The sequence below is a fragment of the Aegilops tauschii genome, chromosome 4 (genome assembly GCF_002575655.3).
Source record: "Aegilops tauschii subsp. strangulata cultivar AL8/78 chromosome 4, Aet v6.0, whole genome shotgun sequence".
NCBI lineage: Eukaryota > Viridiplantae > Streptophyta > Magnoliopsida > Poales > Poaceae > Aegilops > Aegilops tauschii.
Window position 1 is genome coordinate 472,342,427 of NC_053038.3, and position 19,303 is coordinate 472,361,729.

General features: G+C 45.7%; 2 protein-coding genes, 1 long non-coding RNA gene and 1 pseudogene across 5 annotated transcripts; 3 read left to right on the plus strand and 1 right to left on the minus strand.

Moving 5' to 3' along the window:
- Positions 1-1,457: 1,457 nt before the first annotated feature.
- Positions 1,458-5,985, minus strand: LOC109772149 (uncharacterized; annotated as a pseudogene).
- Positions 5,986-7,508: 1,523 nt separating this feature from the next.
- LOC141021373 (uncharacterized) lies at positions 7,509-8,400 on the plus strand. Its single transcript, XM_073497013.1, has one exon. It carries the CDS (start codon positions 7,699-7,701, stop codon positions 8,206-8,208), a length of 510 nt encoding a protein of 169 aa, XP_073353114.1. The 5' UTR covers positions 7,509-7,698; the 3' UTR covers positions 8,209-8,400.
- An 806-nt stretch (positions 8,401-9,206) lies between these two features.
- On the plus strand, positions 9,207-10,429 carry LOC141021374 (uncharacterized). Its single transcript, XR_012182498.1, has 2 exons — positions 9,207-9,439; positions 10,134-10,429. It is a non-coding gene; the product is annotated as an uncharacterized lncRNA (long non-coding RNA).
- A 5,081-nt stretch (positions 10,430-15,510) lies between these two features.
- On the plus strand, positions 15,511-18,868 carry LOC109772138 (GCN5-related N-acetyltransferase 6, chloroplastic). Of its 3 annotated transcripts, none has more exons than XM_020330823.4 (9): positions 15,511-15,964; positions 16,557-16,824; positions 17,122-17,174; positions 17,264-17,300; positions 17,481-17,546; positions 17,835-17,933; positions 18,011-18,164; positions 18,246-18,322; positions 18,414-18,868. In XM_020330823.4, exons 1-9 carry the CDS (start codon positions 15,858-15,860, stop codon positions 18,480-18,482), a joined length of 930 nt encoding a protein of 309 aa, XP_020186412.1. In that variant the 5' UTR covers positions 15,511-15,857; the 3' UTR covers positions 18,483-18,868. The 3 variants fall into 3 exon arrangements, with proteins under 3 accessions (XP_020186412.1, XP_040243434.1, XP_020186413.1); XM_040387500.3 differs by having other exon boundaries at positions 18,523-18,868; XM_020330824.4 differs by having other exon boundaries at positions 15,623-15,964; positions 16,543-16,824.
- Positions 18,869-19,303: the final 435 nt, after the last annotated feature.

A 19,303-nucleotide genomic window follows, 5' to 3' on the forward strand; every position in this document is an offset into this window, starting at 1 on the left:
GCAATGTCGAGCTCCGGGAACCGCTCTGACTCATCGCTTTGAAGCACGCCATGTAGGCAGCTGGGCGGCAATGTTGTCGATGAGGGGTTGTAGTTGAGCTTTGGTGAGGGCGGTGAGGGATAAAGGGAGCCCAAGGTACGTGACCGGAAGACTGCCAAAGGAGCATACTCATCTCGCGACACCTATCGTGCCTTCTTCTTTGGGCGAGAGTTCGTGCCTTGTGCGGCGGAAATCTGGCAGTCGTGGGCCCCCCTTGAGGTGAAGATCTTCACTTGGCTTGCCGTTAGGAAACGACTATGGACCGCGGATCGGCTGGCGCGTCATGGCCTCCCAAACACCACGCAATGCCAACTATGTTGCCAGATCGACGAAGACACCATCCACATGCTCCTAGGCTGCTCGTTCTCCCGCTAGGTATGGTACCACTCCCTCCTGCCACTGCGCTTACACCGCGTCACTCCGACGGGAAGGCAAGAGCTTCAGGACTGGTGGACGTCTGTCGCGGCAAGCTCAAACCGAAGGGAAGTCAACACTGTTGTCGCCGCCACGCTCCCTTTTATTTGGCTTGAATGGAACAGTAAAGTTTTTGAGCACACGGCCTCGTCTGCGGCTAGCGTAATCACTAGGTTGAAAGCTGAAATCGAGCTCTGGAAGTCCGCTAGGGTAGACCGTGGGCACTCGTTTCAAGTGCACTAAATCTCTACTCCTAATAGAGCAGTTGGTGAATAGTCTTCATGGTTTTTTTTGCTGGTTTTTTTTCGTCACCTCCCCCACCCCACCGGTTTAGTTTCGCGTCACCCTCACACACAACAAAAAAATCTGAACGGATCAGAACTTTCCATTCTGGCGCAAGTTATTGAGGAATGTCTTTATGTGAAAGAATCAATCACGATCAATCTCTAAAGACCAAATCTAAATTAATTAACCTTATCTTAAATTGCTCGATCACATTAATTAGGAAACAAATAACTGAGTATTGTTGTCTACCGCTCCTAAAGACCAGTTGGTGTATAGTCTCCACGGTTTTTTTTTGCTGATTTTTTTTCGTCACCTCCCCCACCCCACCGGTTTAGTTTCGCGTCACCCTTACACACAAAAAAAAAATTTGAACGGATTAGAACTTTCCATTCTAGCACAAGTTATTGAGGAATGTCTTTATGTGAAAGAATCAATCACGATCAATCTCTAAAGACCAAATCAAAATTAATTAACCTTACCTTAAATTGCTCGACCACATTAATTAGGAAACAAATAACTGAGTATTGTTGTCTGCCGCTCCTCCTCCACCAGTCCACAACGCACAATCTGGATGAACGCTGGGGCAAGAAGAGAACACACACGGCACGATCCGTCCTCCTCTCCCCCAGCCCTCCTCTACATGCTCCTCCTAGATCGTGTCCCCGTCAGCCAAGTCCACTCCTCGGCGTGGTCCATCTCAGCCGTGAAGGTGATCGCCATCAGCCAATAGCAGCCGCTAGAATCGTCGTCCGATGCGCACTAGGTATCCTACGCCGCCGCCGCCGCCGCAGGGGAACTCCTCGACCCGCCCAGCCTCCTGCCGCTCCGCCCCCTTCCGTTCCCGTCGCCGCAGTCACCCCCTCCATCTCCTGCCGGAGCCACTCCACTGCCACGAACATCCCGCGCGCGATGTACATGACCGGTACGGCGGCCCTGACGGGGAGCGAGAACCGCCACGGGACCGCGGCGGTGAGCCCCTCGATGAAGACCTGCGCGGAGAGCAGGAACACGTGCGGGGCTGCGGCGGCGATCCCCGTGGTGTCCCCGGACCGGAGGCCATCGAGGACGTAGAGCGCCGGGAGCGCGGCACCAACGAGGAACCCGCCCATGGTGTGCGCGGCGAGGAGGAGGCGCGCGAGGCCGAGGAAGACGGGCAAGGACGGGTTGGGCTTCTCAGGGCGCTTGCGGGAAGGCCAGCGTGGCCAGGAGAAGGTAGGGGAGGAGCAGGACGGCGAAGGCGATCTCCAAGAGCGGCACGGTGGTCGAGAAGGCCAGCACGGCCTTGGCGCCCAGCGTGTTGAGATGCTTGCATGTTTCATGACATGTACCTGAAGGTCAAGGTAACATGTTCAAGAACAAGAGGGTCCTCATGGAGAGTATCCACAAGTCCAAGGCTGAGAAGGCAAGAGAGAAGACCCTCTCTGACCAGTTTGAGGCCAAGCGTGCCAAGAGCAAGGCTAGCTAGCAGGGAAAGGAATATTGCGAGGAGGCAGGAGAGATTGGCTCAGGTAAGATGATTTTCACTTGAGCCCTGTCTATTTCCTCACATAGTTAGATTTGTGCTGCATTATATTGGTACTGAAATACATAATGCGTGCACATGTCTCCTGTTGGATGTTTCAGAGATGCTTATGCAGGGTTTCTTTAATCTTTTTGGTTCATGGTACCAGCTAATGAAATTTACGTGCTCTGATGATGAATTCGTGCCATGTCGAGTTGGATTGGCGGTGGCGTATTTTTCCTCTTGTAGTCAAATTAGTGAGATGCTTCGTTCTCTTCTTTATGTGAACCTACATGTATGACCAGTGTAATTAGGTGCAGTAGTTTTGGTCAATGTCAAAGCAGAAGAGAGCTACATGTATGACAGTATTGAATCACGGCGAGAGAGTAATGTAGCTTCGTCCCTCCCTGATACCGTGCAATCATGTCTAATGTCTTTCATTAAATCTCCGCGGAGGTGCCGGCCGGCCGGTACATATGTCAGTGCATCATCTATCTCAGACTCTCAGTCACAGCTATCTAATTGGGGTATATTCATCTCCAATTACAGCCTCATACTTTTTTGGACATTCATTTACAGCCCGATCTACTTGGATGTGCGGACCTGGGAGTTGGAACAATTCACCAAGAGAAGCCAGCTCGTGTATAACAGAATGGGTGAGGAGTAAAGGCGTGTCATATTCCATATTTTCATTCAGATTTCAGAGAACGCGACAGTAATTTTTGATATTTTGCTCTACAGGTGGAATTTATCATGAGATCCTACCCAAATCCGAGTACTTCTCCAAGGCACTGTACACCTTCCATTTCGCCCAAAACGATCTCTCTGTGGGCTACTTCACCAATAAGACTACCAAACAGATTGAGGCCTATGACCCCGATCCTAAGGAGCGGTTCACTGTGGCAATGCAGGTACAATTCAAACTAATTTGCTGACAATCTCGCTCACAACCAAGGAAAATTTAGTTCTTGACACAATTAACATTACATGATCTGTGCTGGCTATACTTTATTCATGCTTGCTTCGAAGTCTTGGTTCATGGAAAGAATTTATAATTTTATCTCTGTACTACACATGTAATATAACTTGTACAAGAAGAATAAGAAGCTTGTCAAGTTTTATCTCTGTACTAGACATGTAATATACCTTGCAGTAGAAGAGTACTAGACATGTACATTCTAAGGCTGAGCCAGCCTTAGATTACTTGTAGAAGAAGCTTGTCAATTTCCTATCAACGAATTTGCCAGGCTGGTCTCATAACTGAGCCAGTTCTACAATGCTCAATATCTTGTTGCTTTTCTCTCTGAATCCTCGGGTATGAGGCCCAAGCTTTGCTAAATTAGCAATCCTGCATATGCATCCACTTGCAAGTTGCAAATTGAGGCAAGGATATTCATTGTCAAACAAACACTACTATGCTGCTAATAACAAAAATTAAATTGCATTAGGATGCATGAACTACTTATTTTCATCTTTGATAAGGAAGTTTGGAGATATATATTTATATGTGTCGACCTTTTCCTTCTTTCAGTGAAAAATCATGCATGTGGCCTTCATGTTATATTACTGTTACACCTTTCATACACAGATAGGCTGTGAACTGAACAAGTCAAGTTTTAAAAGTTCCAACAATTTCTGACCTTAAAATTTTAATGCAGTTTGTTTAGCACTAAATGCCAGAGACTGAAAATCATGAGAGGATCTAATGCATCCGTCTGCAGTTTTTATCAGTAGAGTCGAACTCTACTTGTATTTGTGTTTCCTACCATGATTGGTTACATTCGCTGATTCCTTTGGTTTACCGAGAAATTTTTGAAACACGGCCATCTAAGTACTTTTACTCATGCATCAAGTGGTCGAATCAAGCATGCTGTCAACAGTAGTGTGGTAATGGTTCTTTGGTTGATACGATTGTGATTAAACATAATACACACTGAAGTTCAGTACTAGCTCTAAGGTGAGTAGTTGAATTACTGATAATGGAGGTAATTAAGTGGTTAGCTAAAATGATAAGGATTTGATGTATTCAGTCCAGTCATGTGTCTAATTTCCTGAAAGTTGTTAGTCTGTCGGATGCATTTATTTTCCTAGATGCCCCGAGAAGAGGTAGTAGTGGTGGTGCGGGCGCGCCGTGGGCGAGGTGGGCTCCAGGTGTTGCGGCGGGGGCGGCTGCCCCATCGATGGCAGCGCGATGCCCCCTGCCGTCGGGCCCATGCCGCCGGACATTGGCGGTGACCGGAGACTGTCGCGACGATTGTTGGTCGGTTGCGGAGCTTGCAACACGAGCTGGTAGCGCCAGCGTTGGCAAGAGAGTGAGGTGTCCCCGGTGCAGTAGGCGGGGGAAAGCTTAAGGCGACCGGTGCCCGCCGGTCCTCATCGCTGCACGTCGAGGTCAAGTCTGAGGCTGCGAGCTGATGCATCCACAGACATCATCGTCGATTGCATCCTCAACCTCCGGACGCCGCTTCCGTAAACTGCTTCGTCAACCTCAGCCGTGACCCTTCCTCCCGGTCGCCGTGTTTAATATCCTACTCGTCGGCCGCCGATCTCGAGCACCACGAGCGAAGGTGGATGCCCTGACAGCCGATCACCAAGGTGAGCTCCAATTTTTGTTGATGTGCAGTTTGTTGGTCGGACGCCACCTAAACGGTGAAGTTCTACCGAGTATGAACTGTTTGTTGTGAGCTCTGTAGTGTTGTGTCCTTTAAAAGTGGGCATGTTAGGCTTGTTGTAGACAGTGCTATGCTTGTTGCTAGCAATTGATTGCTAAATGTGCTATGATTGTTACAGACAGTGGGAATGGTAACTATTAACGAATTTTGATTCAGTTGGTTAGTTACTATAAGCAAGAACACGTTATAAGCGCCAAAATGCTAGAGAGAAAAGTTCAAGAGCCAAGAACACAACAAGGTCGTTGACTTGGTTAGCCTCTTTGATGTAATAAATTGGTGTTGGTGGGTCCATGTGGCTGGAGAACCCTTTTTCTCCAAAACGTCGGCACTGTCGTGCTCGTCGTACATGCCGGCATGGTGGTGCTCAACTTATGGGAGTAGGTTGGCAACCACCGCCTCTTGTTTCATCTAAATAATCACATTTTGCTGATATTTTTCTTCTGATTGATTATTGATTCAATTTGCACAGAGCTATTCTGGAGGGAATAGTACAAGCTAACTCTAAATCATTTCTTAGCTGGTCAATCATCTCTACTATTAAAGGCGACCTCCGGCACCCCGACCCCATTGGCACGCGGTAAAAAAATCGCTAGATCCCGCACGCACGAGAAACCCGGAAAATCAGCCCACGCTCCCACCCCATCGTCGCTAAAAAAAAAAGAATAAACTGCCGCCCACAAACACGTCCCGCCCCCACCTCTCCCCAACCCCTCGCTCCCGATCTCGTCTCTCTCCTGCCAAAAATCGTCGCGGACACAGAGAGGAAGGAGCGCAGCGGAGGCGCCGAGGAAGAGGGGGTCGCCTCGCTCGCTTCTGCTGATGACGATCATGCCCACCGCCAACCCTCACCGCCGTCGCTGCCGCGGCGGATGCGGCGAGCCCCAAGCCGCTGGGACACCGGACGCGGCCACCCCGCCGTCGACGCTGCCGTAGGGACAGGAAGAGCAGGGCTGCGGGCGCCAATGCCGGCGCTGGCGGGGCCTGCGAGGAGAGCGCCCGCCCTGAACCCGACCCCCACCCCCGGCGAGCTCCGGTTCCGCCTCCCTGTAATCTGCTCCTCGGTCCTAACGCCATGGCTTATTGCAGGTGGAGGTGGAGTACGCGCCGGAGAAGCCCGACCTCAGTGCCGACGACCCCTCCTGCTTGGCGCCTTCGCGGCCGTCTTTGAGAAATTCGGGGATGGAGGATCCCGTGTGCGTGGGCGTGAACCACCAGCACGCGGCGCCGATCGATGGACGCGGAGCCGTCCCGGGCGGCCCTGTACAACCCCAAGACCAACTACACCTCGCCGAGGCCGCGGTTCCTCCATTACAAGCCCGACCCCCTAGGCGCTGGCGTCAGGCGCCTCGAGGACGGCTTCGCCTCCGCCTCCGAGAGCAGCGACGAAACCGACGCCACTGCCACCACGGAGGACGACCTCACGTACGGAGGAGGAACAAGAGCAACCACAGCAAAATCACCTGCCAGGGGAGCAGTCAGCTCTCGCCGCTCCATATGAGGCCGCTGAGGCTTCCGTCCTGGCGCCAGAGCCCGCGGCGGTTCGCCGCGCGGCCCCCTCTGCTGTCATCGGAGGTTGCTGCGGTGAAGCCAGAGCCGGCTCGCGTCTCTACACCGGAGCCTAGGGCGACTCCTCCGCGAGCTCGTGCACTGACACCGGAGCCAGAGCTTGGGGTGCGGGCTGTTAGAATTAATGGGCTAGGCCCATAGCAATTTCTGAAATCTCAAAGCCCATGTGTAAAAATGGCAAGTGGTGGTGCTAAGTTTAGTCCTACCTTGGAAGTTGAAGAAGAGTTGGACCTCTTTATATAGTGGGTTCTCTCCACCACTTTAAGTGGTGTGTGAGAAGAGAAAGGGAAAACCACATGCGCTCGCTCGCTCGCCTGGCCGGGCCGGGCCGGGGCGAGGCGAGGCGAGGCGTACATGTGCGTGAATGGTCCGCCGAAATCCGGTCCGTCTCCTTGCAGGAGCGCAGCTTCCTTTTGCCGTTTTATTTTTATGTCTTGGCAGACAAGTTTTTGATTTCTTGTCCGGTAAGTATACGAATTAGAAACCGAGTCGGTTTGGGATTGTGGTCGCGACACAATACCGCCTCTGGTCCTAATATATATACAGCTACCGGCTGCGGCCAGAGACACACCGAAGCCTCATCTCACAACTTGCGCCGCCATCGTAGTCTACTCCATCCCAAACGACGGCGTGCATCGGCGCGTGGGAGAGCAGGTCTCCGGAACCGTTCGTCTTTGCGATCCTGCACCGGGAGAGGACGAATTAGGTTTTTGGGAAGCGCTGTGCGCGACTGCTCAAATTCGTCATCACGGGTCGTCTTCCGTCCAAGTCGGGCGGTGCTACTCATCGTCGTATTCATCGCCGTCAGCAGCAGATCGTCGCCAACATCGTCATCAACACTGTCGCACCCATAATAGCTAACGATCAGTACGTCCAACATCCTCTGTTCATGTCTGTTTCTACAGCTATTGTTACGTGTTTGCTGCTGTTATGCATGTCTTGCTGTTCTTCTAGTTTGCTAGATTATTGCATGCTAGTATCTCTTCTAGTCATGAATTATTTACTGGAATTAATCATGAACTTGCCTAATATTCCAACACGAGCTCCAGCGAAGAAGGGATCCGCGTTGAGGTTCCTGCTTCCCCTTGCTTTCGTTCTGTTCATGTCTGCTGCTTCCGTGTGCGTGCTGCTGCAGAGCCGGAAGGTGATGTTGTGGTGGAAGAAGAACCAGTTGATGATGCTGGAGTGGGAGAAAAATCTGATGCATCAGACTACTACGACATGGTAGTAGATGAGCTTGATGTTGTAATGTCAGAAGAAACTCCTGGTAGTGCCGGTGCCTTGGAGGAGCAGTTGAATATCCAGGATGCAGTTTCTGAAGCAAGCAATGCTGGCTTGATTGCAGAATCAGAGGGTGTTGCTGCAGTGGTAGAAGAATCTGATGCATCAGACTACTCCAAGGCAGTAGATGAGCTTGATGTTGGAGCATCAGAAGCAGCTCCAGGTAGCAGCAATGGCGAAGAGATCAGTGAGGATTTGGACACCCCATCTCAACCTGCTGAGCAGCGTGAACAGGATGTTGAGAGTGGTGAGCCCGAGAACAATCACGGCAGTGGCAAGGAGGGCCAGGAGCCGTATCTTGGTCTTGAGTCGGATTCGAGCGTGTCGATCGCCAGGCTACCTGGACAGAATCTCAAAGCCTGCAGCAGCAGCAGGTGTTGCCATTATCGTGGTTATTCTTTCAGCCGGCATTGCTGCCCTCTCCATGAGGAAATGGCAAGATCAGCTTAGATGTATTTTGTACGTGCAGGTTTGATGCATGATTTCAGCTGCATGTAGGTTTCGGTTTGTGTCCAAGACAAGTATATGTATACCAAATTACCAATATTGATTACCTTTTTTTTCAAATGGTTCCTGCTGAGGGCATGACAAGTGTGTGTGTATAAATTAGTATCATGTTGCCTGCACATTGAATTTATAACTCTTTTTTCTAAATAATGTGTCATATTTTGATTCCTGTCAAAATGGCCATTGCTATTTGCTTTCTAGACATCTTGTATGTTCCTTATGCTGATAATAATTTTATTTTTCTCAGGATTTGATTATGCTCTTCAAGGGTACATTAAGAGCATGTAAACTTCTCTGATAATCAAAGTGCCACATAGACTAATTTATTTTGGTACTGTACTGTCTTTTATGCATTCGTCAGAGCTATTCCATAATTTTGTCCCCAATTATACCTTTTTACACTTTTATATGTGTAGCTTCTTTTAATTTTTTAAGACATTAATTTTTGTTTCTGAAGTCTTCATGTGTGCAGAATTACTTCTGCGGTGAGCCGGCATTTGGTGAGCTTGACGAGTACTTCCTGAAGGTTGATGTCCGCTTCCGCTGGGTCACTGATCAAGGCCACATCTATGTGGGAAGCTGATTTTTTTGTTAGATTGGCCATGAGACACTTGGATAGGAGAAACGAAACGGGAAGAGCATGAGAGATAGTGTTGAGAACCTAAATAGTGCACACACACACACACACACACACACACACACACACACACACACATTTACATATTTCGTGTGATGGTAGTATGTCGTCGTAGTTTTCGTGTTGGTTGTGCTACTTACTGTTCATGTCAGTCATAACTTATCACATCGCTCTCAGTTTTCAGGCATGCTTGGAGCTTTGACATGCAACTATACAAAATCAGAAAGAATATCTAAGGCTCAAGGTAATCTTGGAACTTTAAGGTGATCAATTCATATGATTTTTGGGCTGTAAGAGATTAAACTAACTATTGCAGACATCATGGCTCTAAATTATTAGTTTGTATTTGACCATGATGAAGGCAAGGTGCACGTAGAGCTTCTTTCTATTCTCAAGGAGGTCAGGAGTTCCTTTTAAGGAGGAAGAGGACAACCTTGAACTCAAGCTGCCCCTGCACAGAGAAGTGCTTTAACAGAAAATGCTCCTCCCAGTCATTTGGCGGATACAGAAATAACTTTTAATGAGAGTGACCTAAAGGTCAGTTGTTTTGAATTAAATATACCTCGTTTGCAGGTCTTTTTCTTTGGGTTTGGGAATGGTATATGCTGTAAAATGGGAGTCTATTTTTTCAGAATTTTTTTGTTATTTTGTTTTTATACTCATCGGAGTTCATGTTTCTTTCCAGTTAGTTGTGAGGTACTTCTTAAGTTTCCATTCAACTAATTGACCACCAAAAAAGAGATCAAAATAATATTTTGTTGATAGTATCATCAATGAAAATACAAGATTTTGAAGAGGGCCTTGCTCACGGCAGTGTGAAAAAAGGTGAAGGGAAAGGAAGGGTAATTAAAGAGAAAGAAATGATGTAAGGGGGGATAGGTTAAAGAGATACAATGATATCCTAGGAAGAAAGACGTGGGAGAGATATCGATTTGTTAGAATTGAAATCATGTCTTGTCATTTTGACGCACATTTTACTTAGAACAACTATTTGATTATATATTTTTTGTTGATCCGTGGCAACGCACGGGCATTCAGCTAGTGTAATTAGAAAGCAAAAATAAGCTACCAAAATGATATAGCTTGGTAGAGAAGTTTGGAATATTAACCTCCTGGTTTAGTTACCCAGGCAATGGAGATCCCACACAATTTTTTGAACTCCCATGCAAATTATTATGACAAGTTGCTTGGTATCTGACAATCTGCTTGTCCTTCTGCTATGCATTTTCAGAAACTCCGCGGAAAGCTGCTGCAGATAGGTGTTGTGCTGGTATATTCTTTCTGTAGCCTTTGTTCAGGTAAATCAGACCAAGACTTGGAGACTATAGATAGCCACTCTTTTTTACCAACCTTTGTTTTTGTTAATAATGAGTCTGACAATGAAGTGACTACATCTCCATCTTTTCACCTTTGTTTCTACTGAGCTTATCAAAGGTCCATTCCTGTAATATTTTGGAGGACATCTCCCATTACAATCGTTGGGGTTTTCAATTTATGAGTAAGGCACGCGAAGCTCCCTTACAAACCCGACAAATCGTACTTCGGAATCATCGCATTTTTCTTCATCGGCGGTTCACATCAAACATGTAAGCAAAAGGCAATATATATACTACTGGACCCTGAAGCCCCAAATCATCTTCTGTTTTCTATGTACTCCCATGATTATTTAGCAAATGCCAAAAATAGTGTTTCTTTCATGCGTACATCGTTTCGTTTGGAGTTTTGCCCACTTGATCTGAATATGAGGAAGGACAAATATCTTGTAGCAAATCAGATTCAGGTCATGTCATGATTCCTTAAGGGCCTCATGACTGGTGGTGTTTCTTTCTTTCAAATGAAAACACCATGGTGATTCCTATTTTTCATAGTTGTACTAGCAGGATTATCATAACAACTAAGCAAATGCCAAGTTGGAAATTTGAAGATAAAAAATTGAGGCGTGTGATCAGGTGTCAATACTTAAAGAAAGAGCCTTTAGTTTTTCTTAATCAGAATGCAGAAATTTAAGCATGTAGATCTTTGATGAAAACATAATTAAGATATTGCTGAGGTAATCTCATGTTACCTTTGTATTATGTTAGCCTGCTAATTTACTATATCCAGGTCATAATATTGTTGCTATTTTCATGAACTAAGTAATGGTTAATGACACAACTCGATGAACTAAGTATTGAGAGCATGGGCTGTTGCGGTGGACCGGTGGTAACGACAAGCTCAGAGGGTTTTGCCACTTTTATCATGTTGGTCGTGCTAGCACTGACAACGTAAAATAAACAATATACTGCTAGGACAAGTGACACTTATTCTACTTCCTTAACAGCGGGCAAATTGGTAATTTTTGGTCGATATAGCAAGTTTGAGAAGACCCAATTTTGTTATACTATGTAAGTTGATACACTTTTTATATGTTCGATTGGTGATATTGGAAATAGCTAAGCTTACTGGTGTGATCCATCTAGGAAAATCTCACACAATGACATAAACCTATATCTAGAATGATACGAGGACTGTGAAATAGAAAGGATGTGATGCTACTATGTTCCAGTGGATTGTAAGATGGTATTTGAGGATTTACTAAGTATTTAATGATTGGAAACATTACTCTTGGTATGTTTATAGGCGAGGCTGCTGGCGCCTTGCATGTCAACCCACGACCGCTATAGCGCGATGTGGAGGGCCACTCCTCCTTGTCCCCCTCCGCCTCACGAACGAAGGCATCCCAGTCATCCTCTTTTGCCGGATCTGACACCTCTGGCGCCGTCGGTGTCGACATTGGGAGAGAGAGGGGGAGGGGAATGGACGTGGAGTGGAGGTGAATCGACGGAGTGCGGATTGAAAGTGAAGTGGAGTTAGGGTTTGCTCCGGGTGGGGATTTTAGTGGGAACAAAGTGTGGTCGACGCGGGCTAGCCTGGGCCAGGCTCATGTGGCGGACGCGGCCTTCCTATATCCGCCCCAGATTTTGGTTAGATATGATGGGTGCGAGACAACCCATGCCTACAGGGTTGTTATGAGTCATCGGTCTGCGTCGGTTTTTCTGACCGGGCCTTTCGACCGGGCGTATAGGGGCAGTTTGTGGTGCTCGGATGTAGATGCTCTCTATTGTGGCGTAGTGGAGGTGGTTGGATCGACGGGTGAAGAAAAAGACAAACATTTGGAGGAAGACCAGCGACAATCGAGCTCGACTAAAACATACATTTCTTGTTAGTTAATCGCAAAGGCACTCCCTTCAAATTTCCATGCATTGTGACCATACGAATACATTTTACTTCTATTATCACTATATTCAAAATAATATTAATTTAGAAAATTACCGAGATTTGTCTGGCTATTATTTATTTATGCTCTGGTGGAATGGTAAAGAATTACTTCATCCGGTTTCTACGATGGGTATTCTCTGTTAGACATTTTAATCCCTTTGACGTGAAGTATTTGTGCTAACTGTATATATTGCTTGTGCATAATGGGTACAAGTTCAGGAAGATGTTTTTATTATACTTGCTCGAGTATCATGCCAGTGAAGATAAAAACAAAATTTCTGATATTGTGCGAGATTTCTTAAGTGCATCAAATAGTAGATCTTAATTTGTAACAACTTTTTAGTTGGATAATCGTTCTATATGTATCCAAGGTCAAATTGCCTTTTTGCTATCAATTAACATTGCAAGTGAAGTGGATTTAAATTGTTACTCGATTGGGCCCATGATATCTATTCTCTACACGTGAAATTTAACATGCTTTATGTTTACATAGCTCCAGCAAAATATTTCAAAAGCCCGTGGCAACGCACGGGCATTCTACTAGTCTCTGTAATGTGTGAGAGGTGGGCTTTGCTCTTGGGAGCGAACTTTGGTTGTAACCTTCTCTTCCTTCCTTAATAGAAAAGACATGCAATGCTCTTGCATGTTCTTGAAAAAAAATGTTTTTAGTAATCTAATTTAAATTTGTCCGTCGTTTATGTGAATTACATGAACTGTAGATCTTTTGGACATCCGTCGGTGATCTTTTGGTGATCGAAATGTGCATTCCTCTGTCCGATTTTATGTTTGTGTGATGATATACGTTCCTTTTATCTATGTTACATGCTAGTGTGGATTCGAGGGACCGGATATGAGATACACGGATGTGTACGATGGGATTTGAGGAGTGCCCGGTCAGTGCCCGCGGAGGCACCCAGGCGCGTCCGCGGGCGTTTGAGGGCCCGGATTTGCCAAGCCCGTCTGTAGATGCTCTAACCTGCTCCGTGCTAGTGATAATTCCATTAAAGAGTAAAATGCTTCCTTAACTTTTTTTGTGAGGAACGTGGTACAAATGCAGACGCTTATATACATCATGCACACTTATCTTTATGGACGCATCCACGCACTCCCCTATCTGTGTGAGCACCTTTGAGAGATAGAGACAACAGATTTTGAGATCGACAAAGTTGGCACATGAGCAATCTTAAAAGTTTGTTGGGTGCTTCTGGTAGGTAATATAAGTTTAAAAACACCCATCTAGGTCCATTATGTGAGTGAGACAACCATGGCGGGTCCTAAGCTGGTCTGACCATGCCAGGTGGTCGGTTGACCCATGCCATGTAGGTTGACACAATTTTGGCGGGAGGATTCCTGCCGAAAATGGTTGCTCTTTTTCCCCTGACATATATAATAGTGTGGTTAATTTCCCTCAGTTCATCTTCTCTCTTTTTGTTTCCTTCTTTGCCCTTTTCTTTCTCTTCTTTGTCTCCTCCCACATGGTCGAAAGCTCGAGTGTTCCAGGGAGCTCGTAGTCATCCACGAACAACACTATGGCCGTGATGTCTTTGTCGTTCGTGGAGTGATATTGTTGTTGTGGAGGACAGCCATTTGGCTCATATCAAAGTCGAGTAAAAATCCTAACTGGGCAGGAGAGCATTGCCAAAGGAGTGGATGAGTACTACACCAATCTGTTCGGCTCCTCCTCATGCCGCATCCACTCTCTGACTTCAAGGCACTTGATCTACCAAGTTTCGATCTATTGCACCTCGACGAGCCGTTCGCTAAGGAGGAGATTCTGAACGTGGTTAAGGTCATACCGCCACATAAGGTGTTCGGACCAGATGGGTTCACCGGGCGTTTCTATGCTTCTTGTTGGCACGTCATTGCGTTCGACTTCATGAGAGCCCTGGATGCGTTTTACCGAGGCGACATGTGTGGTTTTGCATGTGATCAATAAGGCCCTTGTCTCTCTGCTACCTAATATAAGTTGGAAGGGGCCATGGACATCAACGACTTTAGGCCTGTCAGTCTTGTCCATGGCGTGGTTAAAATTTTCAACAAGATATTCTATCATGTTGGCTGGCAGTTGAGCTACCTCGCTTGGTGGGAGTACACCAAAGTGCGCTTATGCAAGGTCGATCCCGTCACGACAACTTCATGTTGGTCCAATGCATGGCATGCCAATATCTAGTTGGATATCGTATGTGGGCGTTTCTATCATGTTGGTCCAATGTATCTAACTATCTATGTATTTGAAGTTGAAGTTATTGAACACCAAGGTTGCTCGGACTCAGGTCGGGCGAAATCCATGCTTCGCTTGCCGATGCTGGCAACGGCGACACTCGCGGGTATCGATTCCCTTCTCGGAGGTGCTGCCATGGCCTTTATCTGTGCCCCTCTTCGAGCATCAGGGGAAACCCTAGGTCCGGTTCTTCGAATCGGATGGCGGCGGCGTCATGGCGGCGTTCTTCTTCTTGATGGCACTATCTTGCTAGCTCGTGGTGTCCCGGTGTTGGATTTGAAGACGTTCGACTTCTTGTTGATTTGGTCTGCTCCTCTAGTTTTAGTTGTGGTGGGTTTAGTTGTGTCCTTCACCCTGTTCGGGCTAAGCACCCTATCTCTCTCTGCTCCGGGCACCATGCTCATGCCTCCTTACGTTCATGTCATGTGTTGTACCCTTTTTGTACTCATTATCCTTTCTTCTATCAAAGAAAGGATATACAAGCTTTGTGTATTCGCGAAAAAATTGCCATGTCTGGTTTTATGTTGAACTTATTAATGTCCGATCCTATGAATGGTATGTGTTTATCTACGTTGCCTTAATCTACCTTGCATGTGATTGCATGGATAAGGGGATTTGAATATGAGGGGACGGTTGCGGACAAAAAAAATGAATTAATGGTTGAGCATTGTCCACAGACGCGTCTGCGAACGTATATGGGCTCATATCAGGCAAGTCCGCTTGTAGAACCATTAGACAACAAATGTACAATTGAAGGATAAACCTCAATTTGCATCCCATGAAGTAGTATGTTTGTTTTTCCGCGGAAAGCACTATGAGTTTGTTCCAAATATGTCAATCTGCCCGATAATCCTACATCCATGAAGCTTTTTCTTCAATCACACTTATCCATGTGGCAGCCTACGTAAAACACGTAGCTTTATTTACGTGGATGTAGCATTACTGCAATCTGCCCTCCCTCGAAACCCTCTTGCCCCACCCAAAATACAAATATCGCCGTGCATGTGCTACAAACCTACAATGGCAACCACAAGGATAATGCAATGAATGAATAGATGCACTATCATTATTTGTAAACAAAATCAAAATGCTCTATATAGCCAATCATGTAGTCACTCACAAGTCACACGGTAGAGCTGCGGGGCCACGGCGCCGAGACGTGGGCGCTTCCTGCGCACGAAACAAGCTGTAGGCGGCGGCCATCCACTGGAAAATAGATCCCAATCCAGCAAACCGGACGCGTCAGGCCCACAGAAAGAGTGAAACGGATAGAGCAGAACAACTGCTACTAGCACTCTAGCAGAGAGCCCAAGGCAGAGAGGGGGGGAAGCAGCCGCGAGGTTGGTGGTGCGGTGCCCGGGTAGACCACGGCGCACGCCAACCCGGACCCCGCCGCGCCCAGCATTTCCCCTCGCCGCGCCGCCGAGGAGTACCTCCACCCCCCGCCCCCTTGGACCAGGCGCTAGCAAGTCCGGGATGGCGAGCGGAGCCGTCGCGCCGCCGCCGCCGCCGCTGGCCGGCGGGCGGCGCGTCTTCGGTGGCCGGGGAGTCCTCCTCCGCCGGCGCCTCGCCGCCACGCCGATGTGAGCACCCTTTATCCGGTTCCTATGTTCGCGGCCGGTTTGGTCGCCGGGTCCGTGGACTGCTGGACTGGTAGTACTTTTTCTTGTTCGAGGAATGAGGGATTTCGTGTTCTTACTTCTTAGTCGCTGATTGCAGCAAAGGAAGGGACATGCCTGCTTGAATAGGGAGGAATTTAGGATCGGATTCGCACCCTTATTTGTGGAATTGTTGTTGGCTAATTTACCAATTATTACTGGTTTATTCGCCAGCATTTTGCTATAAGTTTATTCCCAAGCGAAGAAGATAAATATACTTCTCTGTTGTTCTACTAGAAATCAAAAAATGCTGCGAACTGTAGGATGGTTTTTTCGTGGATGCAGAACTGCACAGTACTTTGAAAACGTCTCATTACTTATCATGTGGTTGTGATTCTTGTGAAGGGAAATACTCGCCGTAGGACTAGAACACAATTTTATCTGGATTAGGTTTCTGAATCTTGTGATTTCTTCTTGCTTCGAAAGCATAGATATGTAAAAAAGCAACACCATACTTACATTTTATTTTATCCATGTTGTGCATTATTTTCATGCAAAATCAGTTTTCTTCTTTCAGGAAAGATGAGCCCGTGATTTCTACAAACAGCGGAAAAGAGGAAATGATTGCTCATAGTGTTAATGTTGCCAGAAAAGCATCCATCCCTAGTGTCTCATCAAACATATCCAATAGGACACCAGTGACACCAACACCTTTGCATCCAGCAGAACCATCCGATCTCCGTTTCAATCGTCTTCGACCCTCGATTGAGAAAAGTGATTGCAAATACACAAGATATTTCGGTCGCTATGTTGCTCGGGAGGCTATAATGGATGAGGAATACTGGGTATTATTCTTGTTACTTGTAGAAAATATGCAATCGCTGATTTTGTGCAATAACTTAAAGTCCTCCACTTCTGAGTGACATGGTCAGCACATGTGTTTATGATGAGTTAGTGACAATAATTAATAAGCTACCTGTCTTTTGTTTCTCATGCTAATAAGCTCAGTGCATGAGATCTATAGATACTAATGTTTACATTCCAAATCATGAACTGTAACAATTTAGTTGGTGCTATGAAGTAACGAAATAAAATTTACATTACCACTATGCCTTACATCTCTTCTTACCAAGACTTTATAGATCGCCGCATGGTTGAGAGCAGAAGATCACTATGAAGATCAGTCAGGCGATCGGTTAGTATTTAAATTACAGTGTTGATGAACTTTTTGTTAGTAATATCCTTGTAACTAAAACCTATTCTACTGTTGTTTTCTCACTGCAGCTATGTTGAAAGCTTTAAAAGAAAGTTTGCATCACAGGTACCTGTGTAATCAGTTAGTCATATTTTTGGGTTACTCAGGCAAGTGGGATGGTAATGATGTCGACACGTGCCCATTTCCACCAGCTGATCATTTAATAGTTGACGTTCTGCTTCACTTGTAGCCGTATATCATTCTTGTAATATGTCAAATGTATCATCGCCAGTCATCTCACTGCAGGAATTTCATGCTTTAAAGAAGCGATGTGGCAGGCAGGTTGGAGAGAAGTATACCTGTTTTGTTGCGGTATGAGAGTAAAGCTGTTTGTAAGCCATTTATTAATGCATTTTTAAATCAAGCATGTTAGTTCACGAAATAGCATGTTATGCTAGTTCTGAAATATGCTTTGAGGGAATCAAGACAAGCGAAAGTGGCTACCCAACAACCTTCAAGTTAAAACTTCAGTTTCTGTTAGAGATCTTTTGTGAAAATTATTTAGGTCTACATTGTCAATCACTCTTAAAAGTTGCTTTGATGATAATTTCCTTTATTTCACGGTTAATTAACATCTCGCCTACGGTAATAATATTGCAGGTAAAGAATGATGACGTCACACGAACTGTGGTGAATAGTGTTGTTGGTACAGTAGATCTATGTGTCAGGCATCCTCTACATGGGGAGACATACCCTGCGGTATGGAAAATAGCACCAATTCCTTTGTATTACTCCTGTCTGTGTCTTTGGAAGTTACATTTGGAAATTATTCGCAGGAGCCTGGAAACACACCATTTTACTCTAGAATCTATCAGCCAGATCAGCCAAAATTTGGATATTTAACCAATGTTTGTGTTGCTAAGTATGCACGGCGTCAAGGGATTGCCAGCAACATGTTGTTATTGGCCATCGATGCTGCAAGACTCGATGGTAAAGCATTAGGCTTGTCTGGAATTGTAAAACCACAGATAATAGTAGTTCATCTGCTGATACCTTCGCCCCTTATTGTAGGTGCTGAAAGTATTTATATTCATGTACATAAGGATAACTTGCCAGCTCGGAGGCTCTATGATCATGTAGGATTCAAGGTATATATAATTTTCTTTGCAAAAAAATTATCATTTTTCCATTTAGTTATAAAGCTCTAAGTTGAATTGCTCTTATGTTGGTTATTTGTAGATGGTTGACATGGATGGTGCTCGTCAGTCATCAGATCTGTGCTTACTCTCCTTCAATTCTATGCACTAGGCTAGTTAACAGGGGATTTATTCCCATATCCTTTGTGCAGGTGAAAGTATGCCATCAGTCCTCTTGATTTAGAAAAAGCAGGACGGTGTCGGTGAATATGTTTTACCATCTTGCACATGATAAAAGCTTGTAAAGTTCAAAATCCTTGGAATCGTCTACATGGAGCGACAGTACCGGTGTCCAGAATGCTGTTGATGTGTGTGTGGGCTTTTCATCTGAATGCTTCGTTTTTTTTTATTACTGTACAGTTTGTGAAGCAAGCCCATTTGATGGCTCTGGGTTCATTCTTGTGAGTCTTGAAGAAAAAATGTACATCCATGCTAACAAACATCTGTAATAAGAACTGTGATTTAGTTCCTTCGGCCATAGTTGGACCCGGCCTTTTAGTTTTTGAGTCTACAATTCTATGTTCGGCAGCCGACCTGACAGGCCAACTGGGGCAAGGTGCACAGCCCGATTATAGATTAAAAACATCTGAAGATCATAATTTTTTGATAATAATAATAATTTCCTTCCAAAACTCAGTAGATTATTGCTATAGTTAGTTTTAGCCTGAAATAAGCTAAACCCTCACAACTGTAACATGATTGCTTTGCATAAAATCTTTTGTTATTTATCTTTTGATCCACTAAGAATGGAAAACATGGAAAATTCAGTTATGAAAATAGAATCCCTAAACTGGAAAAAGTACAAGTTGGGGTTATATTCATGGATCATTCGCATTCATGTCATATGCATATACACATGTATATTCTGCTATTCTCTCTGGACTGTCCTTATCCGACCACTCGATGTTTTGACAAGTTCACTTCTGAAACCTT

Coding starts and splice junctions, on each gene's coding strand:
- LOC141021373 (XM_073497013.1), top strand. CDS start 7,699: ATGGTAGTAGATGAGCTTGATGTTGTAATGTCAGAAGAAACTCCTGGT.
- LOC109772138 (XM_020330823.4), top strand. CDS start 15,858: ATGGCGAGCGGAGCCGTCGCGCCGCCGCCGCCGCCGCTGGCCGGCGGG. Junction 16,825..17,121: donor TAATGGATGAGGAATACTGG/GTATTATTCTTG, acceptor AAGACTTTATAG/ATCGCCGCATGGTTGAGAGC. Junction 17,547..17,834: donor AGTATACCTGTTTTGTTGCG/GTATGAGAGTAA, acceptor ATAATATTGCAG/GTAAAGAATGATGACGTCAC.